The 25,375-nt window shown below is 44.0% G+C and overlaps 1 protein-coding gene across 2 annotated transcripts; it reads left to right on the top strand.

Annotated features, from left to right (window-relative positions):
* The first annotated feature begins 47 nt into the window (after positions 1-47).
* LOC146549711 (CMP-N-acetylneuraminate-beta-galactosamide-alpha-2,3-sialyltransferase 1-like) lies at positions 48-24,779 on the top strand. 2 transcript variants are annotated; one of them, XM_085263462.1, is made up of 8 exons: positions 48-186; positions 1,472-1,535; positions 1,914-2,182; positions 3,327-3,526; positions 9,066-9,233; positions 9,580-9,625; positions 10,071-10,190; positions 23,993-24,779. In XM_085263462.1, exons 3-8 carry the CDS (start codon positions 1,931-1,933, stop codon positions 24,158-24,160), a joined length of 954 nt encoding a protein of 317 aa, XP_085119588.1. In that variant the 5' UTR covers positions 48-186; positions 1,472-1,535; positions 1,914-1,930; the 3' UTR covers positions 24,161-24,779. The 2 variants fall into 2 exon arrangements, with proteins under 2 accessions (XP_085119588.1, XP_085119587.1); XM_085263461.1 differs by lacking the exon at positions 48-186 and adding an exon at positions 1,115-1,190.
* Positions 24,780-25,375: the final 596 nt, after the last annotated feature.

Below are 25,375 nucleotides of genomic sequence, written 5' to 3'. Positions count from 1 at the left end.
GCTACGTGACCGCTAGTGACACAGCTATGTTAGCATAATATAAACAAGCTAACTTTTTTCCACTCGATAAAAGTTAACGTGAGTGTTCTCGGTGGTCAGGAACAAATGTAATCGCATGGCAGGATGCTGTAAAAGGACCAAACTTCAGCCAGGAGAACAACTGAGATAATCCATCCACAATACGAGGTTAGTCATTCATATACTGCTGCATGGGCTGGGCTGTAGTTACATCCTAAGGTTTTAAAAACTGAGCTTAAATAAATGATTAGTGGTAATAAAAGCCGAGGGAGGTCAACAGGGATCACTCACTGTTTTAGGAGCTTTTTGAGATCAAATAGAAGAAAATACATAACATTAAACATGTTAACAACACAACTGCTCTCTGCCCAGCCTGGAGGTCACTGCAAACTCTCGGTACCTCAGCAGAGCTGGCAATATCATCAAGGACCACTCTCACCCCAGCAACCAACTGTTTGAACTATTACCGTCAGGCCGACGGTACAGGTCACATAAAACCAGGACAAACAGATTCAGGGATAGCTTCTTTCCCAGAGCTATCACCGTAGTAAATAAGCACAAAAACAATTGAACCTATTCCATACCGTCACTGTCATTATATTATGCTGCTATTCATACTGTCATTATATTAATGCTGCTATCCTGTATATATTGTACATACTATTGTTTGAGTACTTACGATTGTTTTTTTTTGTACTTTTTATATTTTACATTTATATTTATTATTGAAACTTGCACCAAGGGAGTGGCACTCCAATTTCGTTGTACTCTGTACAATGACAATAAAGGCTATTCTCTATTCTATTCTAAAAGCCATATTAAACGCACACTACTTTAGACCCGGAAGTAGGATTTGTCGCGTCATCACTGAACAACCGGATAGAATATATATTTAAAGGTATTTATGTATATCTATGTGTTTGCATGTGTGTCGGTTTTGTGGGTTGTCATAATAAAATACAATTTAGTGCCACAACTTCTCTGTGTGGCAATGCACAAGTCAGACACAACCTCTATAGTTATTTGCACATAGTCAACAACCACTCCCTCCCTCCCTCCCTCCCTCTCCCACTGAGCAGTTGCTCATTACTTGATAGCTACATGGATAGCTTAATAGATATATCCTACAAGTTCTTCTTGACTCATATTCCTGGTTTTTTGATGTGTTTTTGGTAAGATGCATTACATTTACACTCTGTCTTATCTCACACTAATCTGTAGCGAACCTCTGAAGTGTGTTTGCATTTATTTAGTATGCATTTCCCAGATTTCTTTTTTTCCTATTTTTTCAAACAGTTTAGCAATTTATCTTGTTCTGCCTCAAATAGAGTGGCCTCATATTGTGTAGTCAAATTCTTCAGAAGCAAATGGGATAATTTTAATGAGTGCCATTTTGAGTTGTTTTGCTTTTTAATCATTGTGTTGTTTTTGTTGCTATGTTACTTCATTTTAGGTTAATCAGCACCAGAACCACAATGAAAGTTTAACTGAACAGGAGTTTTTCAACAGCAACAGAGGTAAGCAGAGAAAACAATGAGATAAACAGTTCATGCAAATGCAGAATCTGACCAAGATCTAGAAATATTTTGTACTGTGTTTTCCATTCTGTTGGGTGTCATACTGTTTTATTCAACTTCAAACAACAGATCTTGTTACTTACATGAACTAATAATGTGGGAGGTGATTTATGCTGGTAAATGCTATCTGTTCAAATGCCATGAATATAAGAGGACACAAACCAACTTTTTATGCTTATCCGATTTTGTGCATTCCAGTGCAATGCTCTTAATATGCTGCAAACTATAAATATTTATAAGTAAAGAGTTATTGTTTCTATTACTGTATTCTAAAGGCTTAGTCCTATTTTTCACATTCATACATGTATTTGTTCTCAGATTGGAACTCTGCCAATATGTATTTCAAATGGGGAAGATCCAGAGTTAGCATTTTCCCGCTACTGAGTATCACAGCAATTGTTTTGGTCTCCAATCTTTTATGGAGTTTTTCTGGATATACCTTCTGTCATCGCGAGCCGAGTCTTTGTGGCTGTCAGAAATGTCTAAGAGACAGTGATCCTTGGTTTAATGACATCATCAGCGAAGCTCCTGAACCCTTTCTGTCACAGAAACATATACCTTCAGAGAAAGACTTCCTCTGGTGGAAGGTAAATAATAAAAAACAACATATCAACATATCACTTTTTTGGCTTCTGTGGTGATGTTAAAGGTATTATTATTATTCAAGTATGTCATGACATTTAACAACATATTGCTGCTGTTAAATGACATGGTCTACCTCCATCCAAAAAAAAGCACAAATATTCCTCTATTGTTTAAGTAAACAAACTACACAAATTTAAAGCACCTTGTACTATCTTTTTTTTTTTTTTTTAAATATACTGCACTCTTCATCCTCCTGTATTTCTACCTGAAGAATGGTAAAATCCTTATCATTTACTGGCAATGACAAGTTCTGGAAAACCTTTTTAGTTCCTTTAGTGAAAGTCGCAATATCACAATATGAAAGCGCCTCCCTACGCATAAAACTGGATTGTTGGCATTTTCTTTAAAGGGCCAGATTTACTAAATGGGGCAAAATAGCATGTGAGTGAATTCCCACTCATCAGTAAGACAATCAGTAAGGTAATTGTTTTGGTCTGCAACCTTTTATGGAGTGTTTCTGGATATAACTTCTGTCAAAAGAAATGGCTTAATATAGCAATGAGTATTTTTTTGTTTCTCTCAAGAAAGGGGTAGCGTTCAGGCCCAGGGGTTGAGGTTCTCACTAATGATAACTTAGAGCTCTGAGGTAAAACTGTGACTCTATCTGAATTGAAAGACAAAAAAATATGTTTGTGTAAGTACTGTTCATAATCTATCATTGCATAAATGTGCATAACTCATATGCTTGAATAAACTTACAGATTAATCCTGATGTTGTATCTTGCAGATCAGTCTTAAACTTTTCAGAACAATTCTAAATACCAAATGAAAGTACTGAAATAAACTTCAGGCCTAAAAAGATTTTTGCCTAAATTAGTATACATTTTTTACTCTTGAGCTTCAGTGATCTTTCACAGTTGTTGTAAATGGTGCATCATAATATTGATGCTGATATGGAAAAAGTCACAGGGGTGGGCATTTAGACAAGATCTAACTGTGAGCTTAATCAAGAGGAGTGTATGTTTGAAAGGATCTTTGCCAGACTTACTGGTGACTCATGAACTTGTAATCATTGGGAAATCCTATAGTATTTTTGTTCTGTGGGGAAGTTTGATTTTTTTTCAATAACTTTCTCCTCTTTGTCAGAACTTACAGGGGGCAAGACTTCAGAACTTGACTTTGTACAATAAAACTCTAGAGAGGCTATTTCAGACAATAACACCAATTGCAGATATTGGAGAACCTCGTCCTGATCACTGCAGGAGTTGTGCCGTGGTGGGGAATTCTGGAAATTTGAGAGGATCGCATTATGGACCTCTGATTGATTTCCATGATACCGTAATAAGGTAATAATCATTTAACACAAACACAAAATCTAATGTAAACAATGTTCTTGCAAGACGAAAAATATAATATAATATAATATAATATAATATAGTATAATATTGTAGCGGGTCAGGGCTGTTCGGGGTTCTGTTTGTACAGTTATGTTTTGTTTATGTTGCCATAGTGACAGGTGACGCCCTCTCACTGCGACGGTGTGTCCTTCGGGGGTCAGAGGGTGCCCTGTGTTGTTGTTGTTGTTGCCGCGCTGAGCAGTTAGCTAGCGGCAGTGTTCTTCTGAAAATGTGAATAAACGGCTGTGCTCCCTGGATAGCTCACGGGAAGCAAGACCAAACGATACCTCCGTCTCCTCCTTGTCTGAGCTCGCCACATTGGTGTCAGAAGTGGGATGGCTCACCCTCGCCGTAATGGAGAGAGACATTCAGAGGCTGGAGCAAGCCGTCGAGGACAACATTCCCTGCTTGGTAAACTGGCGATGGAAGAGAGAGGATGTGAGCGGCCATCTAAGTCCTCCGACGGGTTCCGATGGTGCGAGCACACCGCGGTGGCGGCCCATCGCGACAGATGCTAGTGCAATGCTTCATGGGCTACCTCTGTCGACCCACACGCCGAGCCCCCAACCGCGAGCAGTTATGCCTACCACCCCAGTTAAGGTACCGAAATACAACGGGCTAACCCCGTTAGAGCCCTACCTCTCACAAGTGCGGCTAGCCGCCAGACATAGTGGCTGGAGCGAAGAGGAGACTGCTACACACCTAGCGCTAGCATTAGAGGGAGAAGCACTGCAGATACTCCTTGACCTAGCCCCGGCAGAGCAGCATGAGCTCTGGGCCCTCACCGCGGCACTCGAGAGGCGATTCGGGCAGCGGCACTCCACTGATCAGAGCAGAGAGCAGCTAACCAACCGGAGAGAGCCTGGGCACCTTTGCAGCAGACGTGTTGCTGTATGCTCGTCGTGGCTACCCGGAGTTTCCAGCAGCGGCCCGTGAGCTTAGCCTGCATGCTTTTTTGCGAGGACTTTTCCCAGAGCGACTACGCCAACACGTCCGCCTGGCCATGCCTCAGACCCTCTGTGAGGCGCTTCGTGAGGCTGAAAGGGCCGAGCCGGTGCTCACCTCGCGACCTAACCAGCAGGCGCCCTCCCCAAACTACCCCCAAATCAGAGCCGCAGACTGCGACGGGGAGGGGGAGGTCACCGAGATGTCCCAGCTGCAACCCTCGGTGCCCCGGAGGCTTCCTCGTCGACCAACCGACCGCTGCTACCGGTGCGATGAGCCTGGCTACGTGGCGCGTGACTGCCCAGCACCAGCCCCGAAGACCGGAACTATGCAGCCTCAGGAAAACGAGGAGGGAGCGGTGTAGCGAGGGGACCACTGCTCCATCTTCCTGCCCCCCTCCAAGGACGATGCACAGTGGTGGGCCGAGTTGGGCACCTCAACGGACTCTACCTGAGCTGCTGTGTTGAGGACCAGCCATGCCAGGCCCTGGTGGACACGGGGTCTACCATTTCCCTGATACGACCTGGCGTGCTCCCTGAAACATCCGGGCCACTGGTGAAGGGTTGGTTGCCCACAGACACCCAGCTGATGACAGTGACGGGGGAGAAAACTGTTATGCGGGGGAAGAAACCGTTGCGGATCCGAGTGAAGGGTCTAGAGCTGGTGCACGACTTCTGGCTCGCCGACATTCAAGACCAGCGCATCATTGGCCTGGATTTGCTGAGCCACTGGGGGGCCTGCGTCGACACCGCAAAGCTGGCTATTACTCTTGGCGCAGAGACTTTTGCTCTCCAGCGCGGTCAAAAGCAGGGAGCGGGGACCAGACGAGACAGGCGTCTCGCAGCTGCCGCTCAGCAGATTTCGGATCCGTCTGCGCCCACACCGGCTGCCCCTCTCGAAACAGCAGGTAGCGGAAGAGAAGATCCGTGAGATGGCTGCGACTGGGGTAATCGAGCCGTCCAATAGCCCATGGGCGGCACCCGTGGTTCTGGTGGGGAAGAAGGATGGCAGCCCGAGGTTCTGCGTGGACTTTCGCCGTCTCAATGCAGTCACCAAGAAGGACTCGTACCCGCTGCCACGGATCGACGAGGCCCTAGATTACGTTACCGGCTCCAGTTGGTTCAGCTCCCTCGACCTACGCAGCGGTTACTGGCAGGTGGAGCTAGCCCCCGACGCAAGGCCTAAGACGGCATTCACCATTGGACAGGGGCTGTGGCAGTTCAGGGTCATGCCATTTGGGCTCTGCAATGCGCCAGCGACGTTTGAGAGGCTGATGGAGAGGGTGCTCGTGGATATCCCTCGTAGCCGCTGCGTTGTGTACCTGGATGACCTGTTGGTGCACGGTGGTGACTTCGACAGTGCACTGTCTCACCTGAGCGAGGTCTTGAGTGCCATCTGACGATCTGGGCTGCGGCTCAACCCCGCAAAATGCCGCCTGTTGGCGAGAGAGAACACGTTCTTGGGCCATGTGATCAGCGCTCGAGGTGTCGCCACTGACCCCGCAAAAGTGGCTGCGGTCAGGGACTGGCCGACTCCCTCGAACGTCCAAGAACTGCGGAGCTTCCTGGGCCTAGCCTCCTACTACCGTCGGTTCATCAAAGGGTTCGCGACAATGGCCAACCCCCTCCACCGCCTGACTGACAAGGGACAGCTGTTTGGCTGGGGGGATGCCTGTGCTGCGGCTTTTGCACAGCTGAAGGAGGCCCTCACCAGAGCCCCAGTCCTGGCCTACCCCGACGCCCAGCAACCTTTCATTGTGGACACTGATGCTAGCAATGCAGGGGTCGGGGGTCCTTTCCCAGCAGGACGAGGCTGGAGAACGGGTGGTGGCGTACTTCAGTTGGGCCTTGGGGCGAGCCGAGAGGAACTACTGCGTGACCCGGCGGGAGCTGCTGGCCGTAGTGCTAGCGGTGCGGCACTTCCAGCCATATCTGCATGGCTGCCGGTTCCTCCTGCGCACTGACCATGCATCTCTGACTTGGCTCCTGAATTTCAAACACCCAGAACGGCAGGTGGCCCGCTGGCTGGAGTTCCTTCAGGGCTATGACTTCGAGATCCAGCATCGGCCAGGTCGACAGCATGGCAAAGCTGATGCCCTCTCCAGACGGCCCTGCGTAGCCGTCGAGTGCCGCTACTGCCTGCGACAGGAAGAGCGGGCCCAGGAGGTGCTGGGGGTGGCTACTGCTCAGGCCACAGCCGGATGAGGGGGGTGGCTCCCATTGACAACGCAGCAGCTGAAGCGGGAGCAGGAGGCCGACGCGACGTTGGTTCAGGTGGGGGCCTGGCTGGAGGCGGCGCAACGCCCCGCCTGGACGGGGGTGTCGGGACCGGAGCCCGAGGTGAAAGCCTACTACTCTCAGCACAACAATCTGGAGACCCACGACGGCCTCCTGTACCGGAGATGGCGGGCCCCCGGTCAGGGCAGAGATCTCCTGCAGCTGTTGGTGCCTTGGTCGCTGCGGTCACAGGTGCTTGAGCTGGTCCACGGCTCGGTGGGGGCAGGACACTATGGGAACGCCAAAACTGTCCGCCGCCTCAGGGGACGGTTCTACTGGCCTGGCTGTCGACGGGATGTGGAACTTCATGTGCACTGCTGTGACACCTGCACGGCACAGAAGGGCCCAACTCAACGCTCCACTGCCCCCCTTCAGCAGTACCTGGTGGGGGCCTGTTACGAGTTCAAACATTGGGGATGGAGACAAGAGAAAAAACCACAATAACAACACTGGTCCGGCCGGGTTAAGTCAAACGATGATTTTAATAGTCACACACGTGGGAGATGGACACTGTATGCAGACAGCCTCAGATCTCAAAATGGTGGAGCATTAATCAAACTCTTATAGCCTCTGGTGCCCCCACCTTATCATAAAAGCCTAAACATTCACATGCTTTTCTCTCACACGGCGCCTAGGTTATGACCTTGGCTCCCTGTTTATCTGCTCCTGCTGAGATGGGGCAGAAAACTCCAGCATGCTCTGTTCTCTTCTAATCAGACAAATAAGGCGATGACTTTCTGCAAACAGTATTTCTTATAACATCATAAAACAATATCATTCATCCACAATAAATCAGCAGTCTAATGTAATGCAAATCAGTTTAACTAATGCAATAGTTATCCGCTTCTTCTAATTCAGGAGAATACTGCAAACTAAAACTACATAATAATTCACAATCTTTAATTAGGGGTATAACATGGCATAAAATAATATTATAATTTAACAGGCCCCAATGGAAAGAGTGGGAGTGGACGTCCTAGGGCCTTTCCCCGTCACAGAGTCAGGGAACCGGTATGTGTTGGTGGCTATGGACTATTTCACGAAGTGGCCAGAGGCCTACGCGGTGCCGGACCAGAGCGCAACGACGACGGCCGAGAAGCTGGTGGAGGAGATGTTCACCCGTTTTGGGGTCCCGGCTGAGCTCCACAGTGACCAGGGGCATAACTTTGAATCGAAGGTCTTCGGGGAGATCTGCCGGCGACTGGGGGTGGAGAAAACGAGAACCACACCGCTCCACCCACAAAGCGATGGCTTGGTTGAGCGCTTCAACCGCACACTGGCCACCCAGCTCGCCATTCTCACCAGCCGCCACCAGCGAGATTGGGACCGACATCTGCCCCTGGTCCTTTGGTCGTATCGGACTGCGGTGCAGGAGTCCAGCTAGTGTACACCTGCCGCTCTGATATTTGGACGGGAGCTCCGGACGCCTGTGGATCTGGTGTTCGGGTCCCCCCCCGAGCCGGAGATTGATGGTGGGCCAGAGATGGACTACTACAGGAGGCTCAGGGAGCGGCTGCAGGTGGTTCATGACTACACCCGCCAGGCCTAGGCCAGCGCCGGAGTACGACAGAAAAGAGCCTACGACACCAAGTGCCGAGGGGGGGTTTCATGCCTGGCGACAAGGTTTGGGTGTACTGCCCAGTTCGCAAGAGAGGAGTGTCCCCCAAACTCTGCAGTCACTGGCAAGGGCCGGCAGAGGTTGTGGAGCGGCTAACAGACGTGGTGTACCGTATCCGCATGCCGGGCCCGGGGCGCATGGTGGTGTTGCACCGGGACAGGCTCTCACCGTACCGACCGCTCACTCCAGCAGGAGATGATGGTGGCACCGCATGGCCAAAAGAAGGCACCTGGACATTTGCAGGACTTTGTGTGGGGTGATGGGGTCGTCGGGGACGACTGACCCCTTAGGTGGGGGCTATGTAGCGGGTCAGGGCTGTTCGGGGTTCTGTTTGTACAGTTATGTTTTGTTTATGTTGCCATAGTGACAGGTGACGCCCTCTCGCTGCGACGGTGTGTCCTTCGGGGGTCAGAGGGCGCCCTGTGTTGTTGTTGTTGTTGCCGCGCTGAGCAGTTAGCTAGCGGCAGTGTTCTTCTGAAAATGTGAATAAACGGCTGTGCTCCCTGGCTAGCTCACGGGAAGCAAGACCAAACGATACCTCCGTCTCCTCCTTGTCTGAGCTCGCCACAATATAATATAAGTCTATGTATATTCATGTATCTAAAATGCAAAAATGTGTGCTAAATATGTATCCTTCTGTATTATTTAGAATCAATCGGGGGCGTACCAAAGGCTATGAAACAGATGTTGGAACCAAAACAACTCATCATGTCATGTATCCAGAGAGTTCTACTAGACTGGACAATACCACTCATCTCTTGTTTTTTCCTTTCAAAACACATGACTTTTTGTGGCTCATGAAGGACTTAAATCGAGGGTAGGCTAAAAGGGCTACTGTCTTAAAACCTATGTTGCCAGAAATTGTATTGCAACTGTTTTGCTCTGAATATCAGATTTTAACTGGTTTGCAACATAGTTTTAGCTAATTGTACGGAAAAATGCAGTATAGTTTTTTTTTGTTTTGTTGTTAGAACAACCACATTAAACAAAACAGTTTTTGAGACAACCCATCAGAGGTCAGCCTTTCTTTTTTTAAACAGCAAAAAGTGCAGAAAGTTATATGAATTGTTATATGAACAACTTAATCTTTTGTTGTGATGTGCTAGTCTTAGGTAATTATTAGCATTTATTTATGTAATCAGTTCATTTCATCTTTTTAACAGGGAAAATGGTGCTCCAAACTTAAAGAAGATAGCTAACAAAGATTTGGTGAGTATTTTAGGTTTACATGAACAAAACTGGCATATAAGCTACCATTAATTCAGGCAGGAAACAAAGTCAGCTGATTTTACACACTGAACTGGATAATCTCATATACAGTAGGTTTTACTATTAACCTGATTTAGCATATCCAGTATTGCTACAGATGTGCAAGCCATTTCACAAGTCACCTGCACCTCAGCTTTTTCTTTGTTGCAGTATTTACTGTTTACTCTGCTCTGTATTAGGTATTGTTATGGTTTTCCCAATCTCTCATACTTGGCATTTATGTGCCTGGAAGGTCATGCAGGTCAATAGTCAAGGCCATACCACCAAAAACAAATACTGGCTTCTTTTAGCTACAGTCGTGCTAATGTAAAGTATTTTGTGAATTCATTGCAGAAAGTAATAGTTCATAAAACTCAGATTTAAGGCTATGTCTGATTCATAATAGATCTGGATCCTCCATCCGGCTTTCATGAAATATGTTCATCAAGTATGGCTGGGAAAGAAGGGTGCTTATCCATCCACTGGCTTTCTTGCTGTGGTTCTCAGCCTAGTGATGTGTGATGAGGTATGTTCACTTTAAACAATTTGTACATTATGCATCTGACTGACAGTGGTGGTAGTTAAACACTGAGAAACACTGATTTACCAGCAAAGTTGAGAAAAGTCTGCCTTAGATGACTACATGACTAAAACAGAAATCTATGGTTATTTCAAGAAGAGTCAAGAAGAGTGGACATCTGATGGTTGACACATTTACCTGCAAACCAAAGGCAGCAACTACTCTAGCTAAAGACACATGGGTTGTGTTTAAAGGTGGTACCATGAAGGATATCAAGTGTTAAAAGTATTGCCAAATCGAACATGTAGAGCCTACCCGCTTGTGTCAACAGAACAGCTGAAAGTAGTTTTACATAACTCTTGGATAGCAATGTGTAAAAATGCCATACCTGATGTAAGAGCCAATTAAAGGTTAATTTTATTAGTACTGGTAAAATGATTAGAGGAGAAATATACGTGTTTGATGTTAAGAATATAATTTCTAGTTAAGGCTTTCACAATAAAACAGGAAACATGAATCACAACTCAGAGACACGGACTCAACACAGAGAGACAGAAAATGACACATGGAACTGAACTATACATGAAGCCACAATTCCTAAAACATGGATAACAGAAACATGAAACTGTAATAATAATAATCACAACCACAACAAGAGAACAAGAAAACAATCCATGATGCAAAATTAAACCAAAACATAATAAACTCAAAATACCGGGTCCAACGGACCCAAAACCGTGACAGATACAGTCAATGTGGAGTTTTTGGCATGTTATGAAGCTGGTTTACACTATGTCTATTAAAAATTCTAAGCAGAAGACAAATAGTGCATGCAACTTGAGCCAATAAACCCCTGCAACTTATAAGATGGCAGATGAAAGAGAGGTGGGAAGAACATGTAAGTTAACAGAGAAGGCTTTGGAAGAAAAATTACAAAGATGTATTGCTTTAAGAAGACGAACATTAGGAACAATCACAGGCAAAATAAAGGAGATAAAGATAATGATGAGTGATGCTCAGAACCTTCAAAATTTGAAAGAAAGGGTGGAAAGTAACTTTGCATAGGCTCTGAATGAGTTTCAAAGTCACAATAACCAGGTTATGAGCCTTTTGTCTGAAGAAGAAAAAATATTTGACCAGGACAATTGGTTTGAGCCCAAAATGGCATCAATAAGAGAGTTTATGAAAACAACAAAGAAATGGATAGCAGAGGATCATAAGCATATGATTCCAAATGAAGCTGAGCAGCAGGAGCACGTTACAGTTGGCTTGGAGGAAGCTGTTAACCCAGATGACAGCGCATCACAGGTTGGAGCTAGAAAGGATGCAGTTCATAGCTCGCGTGGGTCTCAAGTCAGCCAAGCATCTACAACATCTAGAGTTTCCTCCACTCGTGCTAAACAGGAGGCAGAACACGCAGCCTTGCTGGAAAGAGCCGCAGCATTGAAGAAAAAGCAAGAACCTGAGTTAGAGTTGGCCAGGATTAGGCAACATCTTGAGTTTGAAACAGCAAGAGTCAAAGCGGAAAAAGAAGAGTTAGAGTTGGAGACTGCATTAGCAGAAAGTCAAGCAAAATTAAAGGTGCTCAAAGAATGTGAAAGATCTGAAGATGGTCTGAGCAGTTATGTGTCAATACAAAGATCCCAAGGTCGAGGAGTTAAAAAGGAAAGAGTTGGCATAATGCTCCCACAACAAGATGATGTGAGTAGTCACGCTAATTCACAAGTGCAAAACTCACAGGTACCACATCCAGTCTCCACTCATGGGCTTAATGGTCACGTTAACAGAAGTGATGATGTATTGTCAGTCATGCAGAAACAGAATGTAATCACTGAGTTACTTGTGAAACAGCAGCAGCTGGCTCAGTTGCCATCAAAGGACATTCCTGTTTTTAAAGGTGATGCACTACAGTATAAGGCCTTCATAAGAGCCTTCGAACAAGCAGTAGAGCAAAAGACTGATAACGATCAAGATAAGCTGTATTTTTTGGAACAGTTCACTGCTGGCGAACCACAGGAGCTAATTCGCAGTTGTGTACAAAGGTTACCGTGAGGCCAGACGGTTGCTACAGAGAGTGTACGGTATACCGTACACTCTCTGATGGTGTGCAGCATTCCCACGTCTAACAGGCAAAGGAAGCTTTGGAGCACACATGTAATTTCACGCTGTTGGAAGATAAACAAATAGAGAATGGTAAATTTACATGAACCTCACTCTAAATGGGTTTATATAAATATCATATGTAATATGGCAATGACAAACCTTAGCAGACTCTGTGGGTCCAGCTTGCGCAGTGAAGCACGAGCGATTTGCTCCTGTACTGGGCATTCCATTGTCCTCCTCTACCCACGCAGTGCCTTCTTTTGCCGTCTGGCTCAGACAGGGCTTCCCAGTACCAGGGGGGCCTCTTCCGAGGAGGCATGTTGGGTTCTTCCGTCTCCTTTTCAGATTCTTCTGAGGAGGTATCAGTGGCCTGCTGGACAAATGAAACCTCTCCTCCATCAGAATCTGCTTCGTCCATTTCCTGAAGCAAGGCCCAAGGATGTTGCGCCGATAGGTTATTCCTGCATGGCAGTGATACGGAGGCCATCCTGATGTGCGTTCTCAGAAATGCGAAGAAGAAATGATTCTCCCTCCTGGTCGGTCTGCTTTTATGCACAGTACTGTGCTGTAGTCAAGCAATGCCACTCCTACACATACACAAATCTCTCCTGGTTGGGGGAGGGTGTTTTGCACAACAAAAGCAGGAGAACAATGGAGCTACTACATTTATTTCATGCATACATACATATACATGCATTTCACCCCCATGTCATACTGTGTATGGTTGTGTGTGTGTGACAAATAAAAAATTTGAATTTTTACTAACCCTGCGCAAATTTGCGTAAATTCCCTGAACCTAACACCTCCTAGTACTCTGCTGAGAGGCCTTCAGCTCCATTGTAGGGTTGTAACACAGATTTTTCTCTTACCTTGGATCTGAGCTACTCTGAGTGAACAAATGCAAATCTTCCAGGCCTCAAAGATAATGGGTGGTTTGCACAACAAAAACAGGAGGAGAATCGAGCTGATGACCTGTGAAAATTTCAGCAGGGGTGATTAACACCTCAGGACATCCACCAGAAAATAAAAAAGTCAGTAATTCTAGGAGGTCTTACCGGTAGGTTCAGGGGATTTACGCAAATTTGCGCAGGGCTAATAGATCTAGTAGTAGGGACTTGTACCAGGAAAAAAAAGAGGCTCAGTAATTCTAGTGTTAAAGGTTAATTTTATTGGTACTGGTAAAATGATTAGATGAGAAATATACATTATACGTTTGATATTAGTAATATAATTTCTAGTTAATTTCAAAAAACTGTTTTGTTAAAGGTATAGAATATAAAAGTGCGACATTCTAATGCACTTTTTAGTATTTTGGGCTTCCGGCACACTGTAATTACGTAGTTGGGGAGTCGGATAAGCTGGAAGCAACACAGTTTTTTGACCGAGTCTTGCCATGTAAATTAAAAGTTTCAATAAACATCTTTTTTGCAAGAAAAGTACCTGGACTTGCTCGCGTTTCAAATGCATGTTGCCAGACTGACTCCTAAAGGTGGTACAGAAGAGTGAAATAGAGATGGAGTGCCGCCACTACACTTGGTATTGATTCAATGCTAAATACTAGAGATGGCACGATACCACTTTTTTATGTCCGATACCGATACCGATATCATAAATTTGGATATCTGCCGATACCGATATGAATCCGATATAGTGTGTTTTAATCAATAAAACTGTTTTTTTAAAAATATCTTGCTGCATTTTGTATAAGTTCATACTCAAGTTTAAAACAACAACTACACTAAAGCTATTCTGTTATACCTATATGCAAAAAAAAAATATTTATAGTTCAGCAATACTGATCAATCTAATAAACTTAAACCTACACCATCCTCCCTATTCTGGTATTTTAAAGAGTACTTAGCGTAAATATTAAGCAACCTAACTAATAGGGTTCCAACTCCCAGCAACAACAAAAATAAATAAATAAAAAATAGGGAACCACCCCTCACGCTCCACCTCATGATGCTTAATCGACGTAATCAACCTTAATTTGATGCAGTGTGGAAAAAAAATGCACAGAAATCAATTATTTTTCAAGAAATATTAAATAGATTCAACATCTTTCTTCAACAAAATTGCAGACTGTACAGATGGTACCTTCCCAAAGGAAAAAGTACTATAGCTTACTAGGGTATATATATTAGACGTAATAGTCACTATATACAGTAATTGACTTCTATTCATTTTACATCAAATTAAAACTTTCGGTGTAAGATTCGGATAATTATTTATTAAAAGCTCGACATTTTAAATGAGAACAAGAAAGAAAAGTATGTCTTTGTGCCCCCTTTTCCCTGTTAATGCCCTATCGGCCCCCCTGGCTAAACTTTGCTAGATCCGCCCCTGCACAGTTACCAGCCGTCAGCTACGTAGAAAAAGATCCTCGAGTAGAAAGTAATAATAAATAAATTCTAACAACAGCTGATCAAGCTTAAACGTGCTGCTGTTGTTTAGCCGCTGGTTTCCTCTTTCTGGTGCAAAGTGGGCCAAAAACAAACCAGAGAGATGGACTCGCGACAGAAAAGCCGATCAGCTGATCATTAAGCAGTTTCATGATTGAAGTAGCAGCAAGAAGAGGCAGTCGCTCCATATATCGCTTGTTAAGCTTAACGCAGGAATGCTTTACAAACATTCAGAGATGGACTTACACACTTGCTTTACTTCTCTCGGGGATAACTTTGTCGGAGATGAAATGCCGGGTTGCTAGCGAAGCTCCAAATGCTATCCAGACCACAGGTCCCGCATGCCACAGCCGCTCTATCACGTGATGCATACTGCTCCGACGTGCTAACTTTCTGAGGTGAGTTACGGCGTGTTGCAAGTTTTGTGAGGTGCTTTCGTGATATTTAATGGATCGGATTACATTTTTTATTTTTCTCCGATATCCGATCCAGTAATTTAGGTCAGTATCGGACCGATACCGATACGTAATATCGGATCGGTCCATCTCTACTAAATACAGGGCCAGTGTTGGAGTCAACCAGATTCAACAATTAGTTTTAACTTGGCAAGAACAGTGTAACATGATTTTTGAGCTGAATGTGTTTGTTTGCCTGAAAAACAATTTTTGTGTCAGGTTTTGTTTAAATGGGCGATCTTGTGTCCTTGGGGAAGACACTTCACCCGTTGCCTACTGGTGGGGGTCAGAGTCCACCAGTGTCCGGCAGCCTCGCCTCTGTAAGTGCGCCCCAGGGTGGCTGTAGCTACAATGTAGCTTGCCATCACCAGTGTGTGAATGTGTGCGTGAATGGGTGGATGACTGAATATGTAAAGCGCTTTGGGGCCCTTAGGGACTAGTAAAGCGCTATACAAATACAGGCCATTTACCATTTAAATGTATTATATAAATAAAATTAAGTTGACATTTAAAAATCAAGGGTTACTACATTCAGAAATTTCCTTAGTTTATGTTTGATGTATATATTTTTTCAGTTCTACTAAAATATTTTATTTAAAATCTAACAGTTGGCTGAATATATTTAAATGTCTGAATATAATCTGTAGGCACTAGGTCTGCTAAAGTAACAAGTATGATGATCACTTAAACATTGAAAATTAACATTAACTCAATCTAAACATTAAAACATTATTTTCATACCAAAATATACAGGCTGTTTGGGAAGTATCACAGCCCTTCATTTGTTATTGTTCCAAACTCATTTTTCAGAATTTCACACACAATATGCACAATATAATGACAAAGTGAAAAAATTTTCTTGAAATTCTGCCAGCTCTATTAAAAAAAAAATCATTAAGTCATGATACCAGCTAAAATCTATCAGTAACTGTAAATCCTGCCACTTAGTGCAAATTAAAATCAGCTGGTTCAGTTCCAACTCGTAAACTATAAAAAAGGTGTCCCATTACCAACGTGTCACACAATCAATCAATCAATCAATCTTTATTTTTTAAAGCACTTTTCATACAAAAAATGTAGCACAAAGTGCTTTACATAGTTAAAAGCAGCCCACCCCACCCTCCAACTCACTCCCCACACTCTCATTAACATAAATGATGTGAATACACACATATCAAAGGAGCTTGCAAAGAAAAGCATCTGGACTTCTTTAAGTTACTTGAAGACGTTTCACCTCTCATCCGAGAAGCTTCTTCAGTTCTAAGGTCAAATGGTGGAGAGTCCCAAAACGTGCGGCTATCCTAAATGGGCGTTCTTAAAGTCAGCAAAGAGGCACAGAAAAGAAGACCAGACACCAGCGAGGGAGGATAAGAAGGACAGACGCAACAACATTGTCATCCCCTATGTAGCCGGTGTATCAGAAAAACTCAGGAGAGTTTTCTCCAAGCATGACATCCCAGTGTATTTCAGACCCAGCAACACGCTCAGGCAGAAACTGGTTCACCCGAAAGACAAAATGCCAAAACACAGACTTAACAATGTGGTGTATGCTGTACAGTGCAGCGAGGAATGCCCAGACCTCTACATTGGAGAGACCAAACAGCCACTTCACAAGCGCATGGCACAACACAGAAGAGCCACCTCCACAGGACAAGACTCAGCAGTCCATCTGCATCTTAAGGATAAAGGACACTCTTTCGAGGATGCCAATGTTCACATTTTGGACAGAGAGGACAGATGGTTTGAAAGAGGAGTGAAAGAAGCCATCTATGTCCACTGTGAGCGACCATCTTTGAACAGAGGTGGGGGTTTACGACACCAACTCTCTGCCATCTATAATCCAGTTTTGAGATCCCTTCCCAGACGCCTTAACGCCCACTCACATCCTGGGCCATCTGACCTCAGGAATTCGCATGATAAGGTGGGGCCAGGTTTCACAATGAACACACCCGAAACTCTGGCTGATTGGGACCCACACCCAGTTTCACACCTTGGCTCAGGTGATTAGAGGATCATCAGGGGGTCCTTTTGTCCCTCTGTGGGGGGTCACTCCCACTAGGTTTATATCTGGGACTCTCCACCATTTGACCTTAGAACTGAAGAAGCTTCTCGGATGAGAGGTGAAACGTCTTCAAGTAACTTAAAGAAGTCCAGACGCTTTTCTTTGCAAGCTCCTTTGACTACGATGACCTGGATGACTGAGAACCTTCACAGACCATACACACGTATCCCCCCCCACACACACACACACACGCGCGCACACTTAAAGAGTAAAAATTGGGCAGGGTTCACATGAGCCAAGTGAGGAAACACTATAACAGGGAGCCATCTGCACCGGGACCACAGCCTCCAGGCTGGGCACACAGCAGAAGGGAGGCAAAGGAGCCCCCCAGCCAGGCTGAGAGGACCCCCAGAGACCCAGCAGCCACGGTCGATCACAGCCCCAGTGCAGAGAGCCCCCTCCGAGGAAACACTGGAGATATGCCACAATAGGCTATATACACGGTAAAATGATAAAATAAATAAGAACGGGATACAATATAAATATAAATAGAGTAAGAAGATTAAAAAATGGATAAGAATAAAACTAAACTGGACAAACTAAATACTAGAACACTGGAATTTTAAACATGAAACCTGAACATAGATACCTGGGACATTGCATGAAACAAATGAACAACTTGACAATGAATGAATGACAGCTTACAACATACACAAGAGGATGACTAGGGAAGAGGAAACACATGGGGACCACAGCTGGGGAAAATAAATATAATAATGACAAGACAGGAGGAAACAAAACTGAACACACTAACAAAGGATGCAACACCGTCAAAGTAAAACAGGGAACACTAAGACAGAGACTAAGAATTAATGGCTAAACACAGGCTGGGAAGAAGGAATCCACAGGGGAACGAGACAGACTGGGGAAACAAAGGGAGGAGACAAAAAGGGAAACACAGAAACTATTATGGATGATGAGACAGAGAAGGAGTGAGAGAGAGAGAAGGCGAAGGAGAGAGAGCAGCAGCATACATGAACGCACATGACAGAAAAAGGAAAACGTAACAAAACACGGGAAGAGAAACATGTAAACAGGAAGGGGAGACAAGACACATCGAAAAGACAACATGGAAACCGAAATATAACTAAACATAGCAGCAATACGAAGACTAACTCAATACTAAATAATATAAAACTAAAACATTACAACAAAAAAGAATTTGGAAAAACACCATAAACTCAAAATACTGGATCCAATGATCCAGAACCATGACAAGGGGAATATAGTCTGGTCAGATAAGACCAGAATTAAACTTTTTCGATGCTATAATACACACCATGTTTGGAGGTAAAATGTTACTGCATATCACCCAAAAACATCATATCAACTGTGAAGTTTGGATGTCGGAACATTATGGTGTGGGGTTGTCTTTTAGCATACAGCTAAATTGTGCTTAAAGTGCTTCATTGAGCGGAAATTTAAACTTAAAATATCTCAAGATATATAAAGTAAAAAGGAAGTCAAAATTAGAAGTACCTCAAATGCTTCGAACTGAACATTTCAATATCTGAACATTTTACCTTGGGCATGGACATCTAAGAGGTTCTGCCCTTGACTATCTCTAATTGGTTTAGACGACGACATTGGCGTAATGTGTGTCTGTTGTTGACCACACAGAGACTTTCAGAGTTGCAGAGAATTTTTTTTTTTTTTTTTTTTACTTGAACGGCTGGTCGCACCAATGCGACCTAGGATTTTCATGGCGGAACATTGGCATGTTGAATGTGCAAGCGTCGATGTGCGCTATTGGATTATTGTGGGAATTCCCAACGCCATTTCCCTTTTCTGCACATCTGTGCAGAGACACGTGCGTGACAGATAAATTGATCGAACAGCAGCAGCACGGAGTCGGTGCTGCGGTGCTTTAGTGGCACGTTTAGCTACTCTAAGCAGCGCCTTCATGATTGGTTTAGGCCATGATATATATATATGTGTGTGTGTGTGTGTGTGTGTGTGTGTGTGTGTGTGTGTGTGTACCACCGGCAGATAGAGGAGGTGGCTGATATCCAGAAATCCTACCAGTGGCTGGACAAAGCTGGACTGAAAGACAGCACAGAGGCACTAATCATGGCAGCACAAGAACAAGCTCTGAGCACAAGATCCATAGAGGCTGGGGTCTATCACACTAGGCAAGACCCCAGGTGCAGGCTGTGTAAAGATGCCCCAGAGACAATCCAGCACATAACAGCAGGGTGCAAGATGCTAGCAGGCAAGGCATACATGGAACGCCATAACCAAGTGGCCGGCATAGTGTACAGGAACATCTGTGCTAAGTATAAACTGGAAGTCCCGAGGTCAAAATGGGAGATGCCCCCAAGGGTGGTGGAGAATGAGCGAGCTAAGATCCTGTGGGACTTCCAGATACAGACGGACAAAATGGTGGTGGCTAACCAACCGGACATAGTGGTGGTAGACAAACAGAAGAAGACGGCCGTAGTGATCGATGTAGCGGTTCCGAATGACAGCAATATCAGGAAGAAGGAACACGAGAAGCTGGAGAAATACCAAGGGCTCAGAGAAGAGCTCGAGAGGATGTGGAGGGTGAAGGTAACGGTGGTCCCCGTGGTAATCGGGGCACTAGGTGCGGTGACTCCCAAGCTAGGCGAGTGGCTCCAGCAGATCCCGGGAACAACATCGGAGATCTCTGTCCAGAAGAGCGCAGTCCTGGGAACAGCTAAGATACTGCGCAGGACCCTCAAGCTCCCAGGCCTCTGGTAGAGGACCCGAGCTTGAAGGATAAACCGCCCGCAGGGGCGTGCTGGGTGTTTTTTATATATATATATATATATATATATATATATATATATATAAATAAATGTACCACTTGCCAATATGACAACAGCCCCACCAAGGCTGAAGATTTAACAAAAGTGGAAGTGCATATGAGAGAAGGATGCAACCTATAACAACAATGTTCAGTGGCTAGTGGAGCTAAGATCCCAGCAACAGAAATTGTGAAAACTGTACTGAGTGTATTAAATAGAGATGTAGTGAACAACAATACAGGCAAACTTCAAGCCAGTTGCACAAGTTTTATCAAATGTGCCATTTACCAACGAGATGCTCTGTCCCCACTGCTGTTCTGCATAAGCTCGAATCCCCTTAGCCAGTTCATTAACAAGCCTGGCTATGGAAACCAACTACAGAATAGTGCAACTGTTATTCAACAACTCAATCTGGATGACATCAAGCTGTATGTAGCCTTTGCCAAAACAAATTGTTTATTTTGATTACTGAAAAAGCGATCTCAGGTCATTATGTTCTTAAATTTTAAAAAGTATATTAATAGTGTCATGAATCGCTGTGTGGCAGGCAAGCAGGAGTGGTGGACCCAAAATGCAGAACTCAGACACGGAAGTGAAACTTAAAGCGCAGCTTTATTGCTGAGAAAAACCTCGTACAAACTAAACTCACCAAAAGAAAACCAAAAGTCAGAACAGAGGAACCAAGGACTGAAACACTGGAAAGAAACACTAAACTGGAGCAGAAGACCAAACACTAGGAACATAGAAGCAGAACACACAGCTAGTTGAGGGTACGACGCGACACTAACACAGAGAAACACAGGGCTTAAATACACAGATGGCAGTAATCAAGGGATGAGAGACAGGAGGGGAACACACCTGGGAGAAATCACAGCTGACGAGGCAGGGGAAACGTAAACTGAGCACACTCACATATGACACAGACCTTCACAATAAAACAGGAAACTCAGAAACATGGAACCAGACAAGACATTGAACTAAACAGACAGATTCACAAACAGATGGGGTGACACCATAGACAGACAGAGACACAGACTCAAAGGCAGACCAAAAATAACACAGAACTCAAAAAATAATAATCATCATCATAAGCGTTGGGTCACTGACCCAGGACCATGACAAATAGTTAAAATGTAGAGAGAAACTATTTAAAATTTATATCATTTACCCTTTAAGTGGAAAAGTTTGGAATGCACGTGTTTAACGTATGTGATGTGTATTGTTTAGACTCACTGCCTTCTTATTTACATTTTGAAGTGTCCTTTATTATATTGTTTAATTTTATAGGCATGTAATAAAGCTCGTGTGCCCCCAGCCAATCCATAAGAGTTTTAGGTAAAGGGGTGGGATTTGGCGTGGGCTGTGGGGTCTACTGTGTGTGAGAGAGGGAGGAGAGATAAGCTACTGCTATCGAGTGGACATTTGAGTCTGTAAACTAGCAACATGCTGTTACTTTCATGGTTGAAAGTACCTCATATGTGGAGCTGTTGTAACCTACCAAGAGGAGGAGGAGACAGACGTTTTACCAGTGTGATGGAAGCAAAGCTCATATGGTCTCTTCTGCTGATTTGAGTTTTGAATTTAGTGTGACTGTGGGTTTTGTGTGTCGTGGCTGAACCCTGCTGGTAGCCTTGATGCCCTTTTTTCCCATCTGTCCCTTTGAATTGTCTGAAGCTCTGAATATCGATGTTGGCATGCGCCTTTTATTTTATTGGTTGTTTATAAGTGAAGTGGCCACAGTGCACCCCAGCCATGATTTAGGCCTGCAACAAGGGTTTTATTTTTAAGAACGTCTGGGACTGAGTGTGCGTGGGCTACCCGCGCATTTGCGTACATAAGATTTTCTGGAGGAGGACAGACATTTGTTTAGAACACTTAAAGATGTCGAAGAAGCAAGCTCCTTTAAGCAATTACTTTGGTGTTCCTCCACTTCCAAAGAAATGTCAGAAGGAGTCTGAACCCGCAAAAGAAGCGCGTATTCTCGGAAAAGTGGTTGCAGGAGGTGAGCTGGCTTCAAACAAATGATGAACGCACAGAGAAGTGGTGCAGAATATGCCGTGAAAATCCCACTCTAGCAAACAAAAACAGTGCTTTTTATATGTACGCAAGCGCGCGTTGCAACTTCTTATCTGGTGCACGTCTTTTATTTTGACAGCGCATGCGCACCTGCGGACCACTTATGTGCGCCCCTGATCATAGTGAATGAAATGTAGTGAACACCACTTTATCAGTTCTACATATTAATTTACCACTAAACTCAAATGTTTTTACTTTATTTCGTTTTTTTCTTTCTACTGGGAATCACTCACTAAAGTGAAGTGCATTTCAATTGATATGCTTGTCTCGTTGCTTGTTGATTTATATTTTGGGTTATAAGCATGAACAAGACAATATCAAAAGCAAATTACACCTTTGAGACCCAGGCCCCACTCACAGCTACATGAGACAGGTGTTACATGTATGCCAGGAGTGACATCAATTCTCTTGGATGTACAACAATGACATTGGAATGTCATTCAGACGGAAGAACTGTTGTCAGATGGTAATAAAGAGAAAGAAACTACTCAGAACCAAGGGAATTGCACTACCAGAACATTGTAGACACTGAGGATAGCCACAAGTACCAGGGACTTCAACAGGCAAATAGGAACCATGAAGAGGCCACTGGAAAAGCTGCAACTCAGCCACCTGAGACATTGTCCTAAGAAGGGAAGGTGACCAAGGTCTATTGAGTGTCACAACCACTGACTAGGATGAAACAAAAGATCCATGAGTACATCGGCAAGATGGACACAACATGTTGGACCTTGAGAAGATCTGGTGGGTGAAGGCAACACAACAAAGTGGGCAAGTGGCCTCAGTGTCATGAACTCGCTGTGTGCAGGCAGGAATAGGACCCAAAAGCAGACTCCCAGAAGCAGGAAGTGAACTCAAAAAACACGGATTTATTGCTGGAAAAAGGAAAAATTGTACAGAACTAAACTGGGGAATTCTAATAATCATTCACACAGGGAAACACAGGGAGAGTCACAAAGCTATGAGGACACGGAACTGAGGGAGATGCGGACATAAATACACAGACGGATCATGAGGGAAGTGAAAACACATGTAAAGCACAGCTGACATGAATAACCATAAAGAGACAGGGGAAGAGCAAACACAAAATAACGCACACTGACGGGAGACTATCAAAGTATGGAGGAGAGGCAACCGAGAGGGAGCGAGGGAGAGAGAGAACAAAAATGATGGACTAGGGAAATATGAAGGAATAAAACACATGGAGGGGAAACAAGACACAAGGCTCACATTGTATAAACACAGACATTCAGGTGAGACAGAGGACAAAGACACAAGGGGAGATCTAATAAACCATACTGAACAGAATAAGCTAGGAACCATAGAATACAAGTGAACTCAAAAATAATACAGAATGACCAAAAATGCACAACGCCCCCCCCCCACCAAAAAAAAAGAAAACAAAGAAAACAAAAGCCTGGGTCAAAAGGACCCAGAAACATGACACTTAGGGGATCCCAGGACTGACAAGCAATTATCAATGATTATCAGTTATGTTCCAGTCTGGAATCTGGCTGTACCACTCAAGGACATTTACAGAGTGGTCAAGAAGTCACTTTTTTGTTATCTTGGTTGCATGCTTAGGGTTGTTGTACTGTTAGAAGAACCTTCACTCCAGTGAGTGCTCTCATTAACGCTAAAACTGTCAGTGAAGATACTACCCATCCCTATTCATTTTGCAGAATCCCTGTCATCACAGCATTTATGCATAAAGTGCTCTATGGGCTGATTTTCATTAACTCCTCAGTCAGCTTTGTGGTATAACTTAAACAAGCTACTAAGAGACAGATTCTTCATGTCCTCAATAGGACATGGAGATAATGATGTCTTTTAAGAATGCTATTAGTTAATATATATAAAAGAATGAATGAATAAACAAATAAATAGAATGCTCCTAGTGGAAACAATACATTAAATCTTTACTTCAATTTTTTTTCCCCAGGTCACTATCTTTGGGTTTGGAGCAGACAGCGGGGGAAGCTGGAGCCATTACTTTGAAATCTTCAAAAACAAAAAATTTAAAACAGGAGCACATCCAGGAGAAGAAGAATATAAAATGATAGAGAAATTACACAAAAAGAAGACAATTGTTTTTTTTAAAGGATGGTAATTTCTTTTTCATGTTTTCATTTCTGTCTTTATCAGTTGCAAATCATCTAACCATAGACCTGTGTTATAAAAATGAATAAGTGATGGTAATTGCCCCCCCCTTCAAAATAAATACCACTATATACTAACTTTATCTATATCTGACTTTATCACTAGTAATCTTATATACATTTTGCCTCCAAAATAATAGAAAATACAATGCAAAATTCAAAGTGCAGTCATAATCCCCTGTAACTTGTTCATGAAAAAAAAAAAAAAGAAAAGTATAGCTGTTTGTTGCTAAAGGGTTATTGAATACATTTGATAGTCATACTGGATAAAACTGGAAAAAACTCTGAGTGGAGTTTTTTTTCCTCCTCCTCTTACCTCATGTAGTGTATTTTCGTTGTTTTTTCCTATCAGCCTACCTTTCTGACATGTCTCCCCAATGTGATGGTCAGAAGGTTCCTTTGTAAGTGCGCATGCACCATTAGCGTGCTGCCTGCTGTAACCCTAATTTCCCTCGGGATTAATAAAATATTCTGATTCTGATTCTGATTCTGATACCTTTCAAGTATACCTTTCAAGACAAGTCATACCTTTCCATAATAAAGATTGAACAAGTCTTTAAATAAACAGATGTGCCTGAGAGCAGTGTGTTTGATTTGTGTTCTTTTTGGGAATGCCAATTTTCCGTCGATCCATTCTCGCTTATCCTCATCAGGGTTGTGGGAGAGTTGGAGGTGGCCCGAGTTGGAGGAAAGACTCGAGCAGTGGATCATTGAGCAAAGAACGAGTGGCAGAAGCGTTTCGACGGTCACCATTCGACTAAAAGCAGTAACGCTAGCAGAAGAAATGAAAATTTAACATTTCCAAGGAGGTCCGTCTTGGTGCTTTCGTTTCATGAAACGGTGCCATTTTTCCATCCGGACCAGGACTCCTACTGCAGCAAACACATCGCCGACAAACACATCCAGCCCAGCCACATCACTAACATGGACGAGGTGCCGCTCACTTTCGACATCCCGGTGAGTCACACTGTGGAGAAGAAGGGGACCAGCACGGTAACGGATTGGCCAGATGCTGGGAGATGTGTAAAAATAACTCAATTGTTTGGTGGTGGCTATTGCGGAGCTTCCACAGATTCAGTAACATTAGCAAGTAGTGGAGGCCAGCAGATGCAACACGCTGGCAGGTGGATGATGGAAAGGCAGGAGGAGCAGAGACCCGAGGCGGT

The sequence above is a fragment of the Mchenga conophoros genome, linkage group LG22 (assembly GCF_057382185.1).
Source record: "Mchenga conophoros isolate Kocher_MC1m ecotype Shallow Benthic linkage group LG22, M_conophoros_male_GT1.1, whole genome shotgun sequence".
Lineage (NCBI taxonomy): Eukaryota > Metazoa > Chordata > Actinopteri > Cichliformes > Cichlidae > Mchenga > Mchenga conophoros.
The sequence above is the reverse complement of the archived record's forward strand: the minus strand, read 5'-3'. Positions and strand labels throughout refer to the sequence as shown.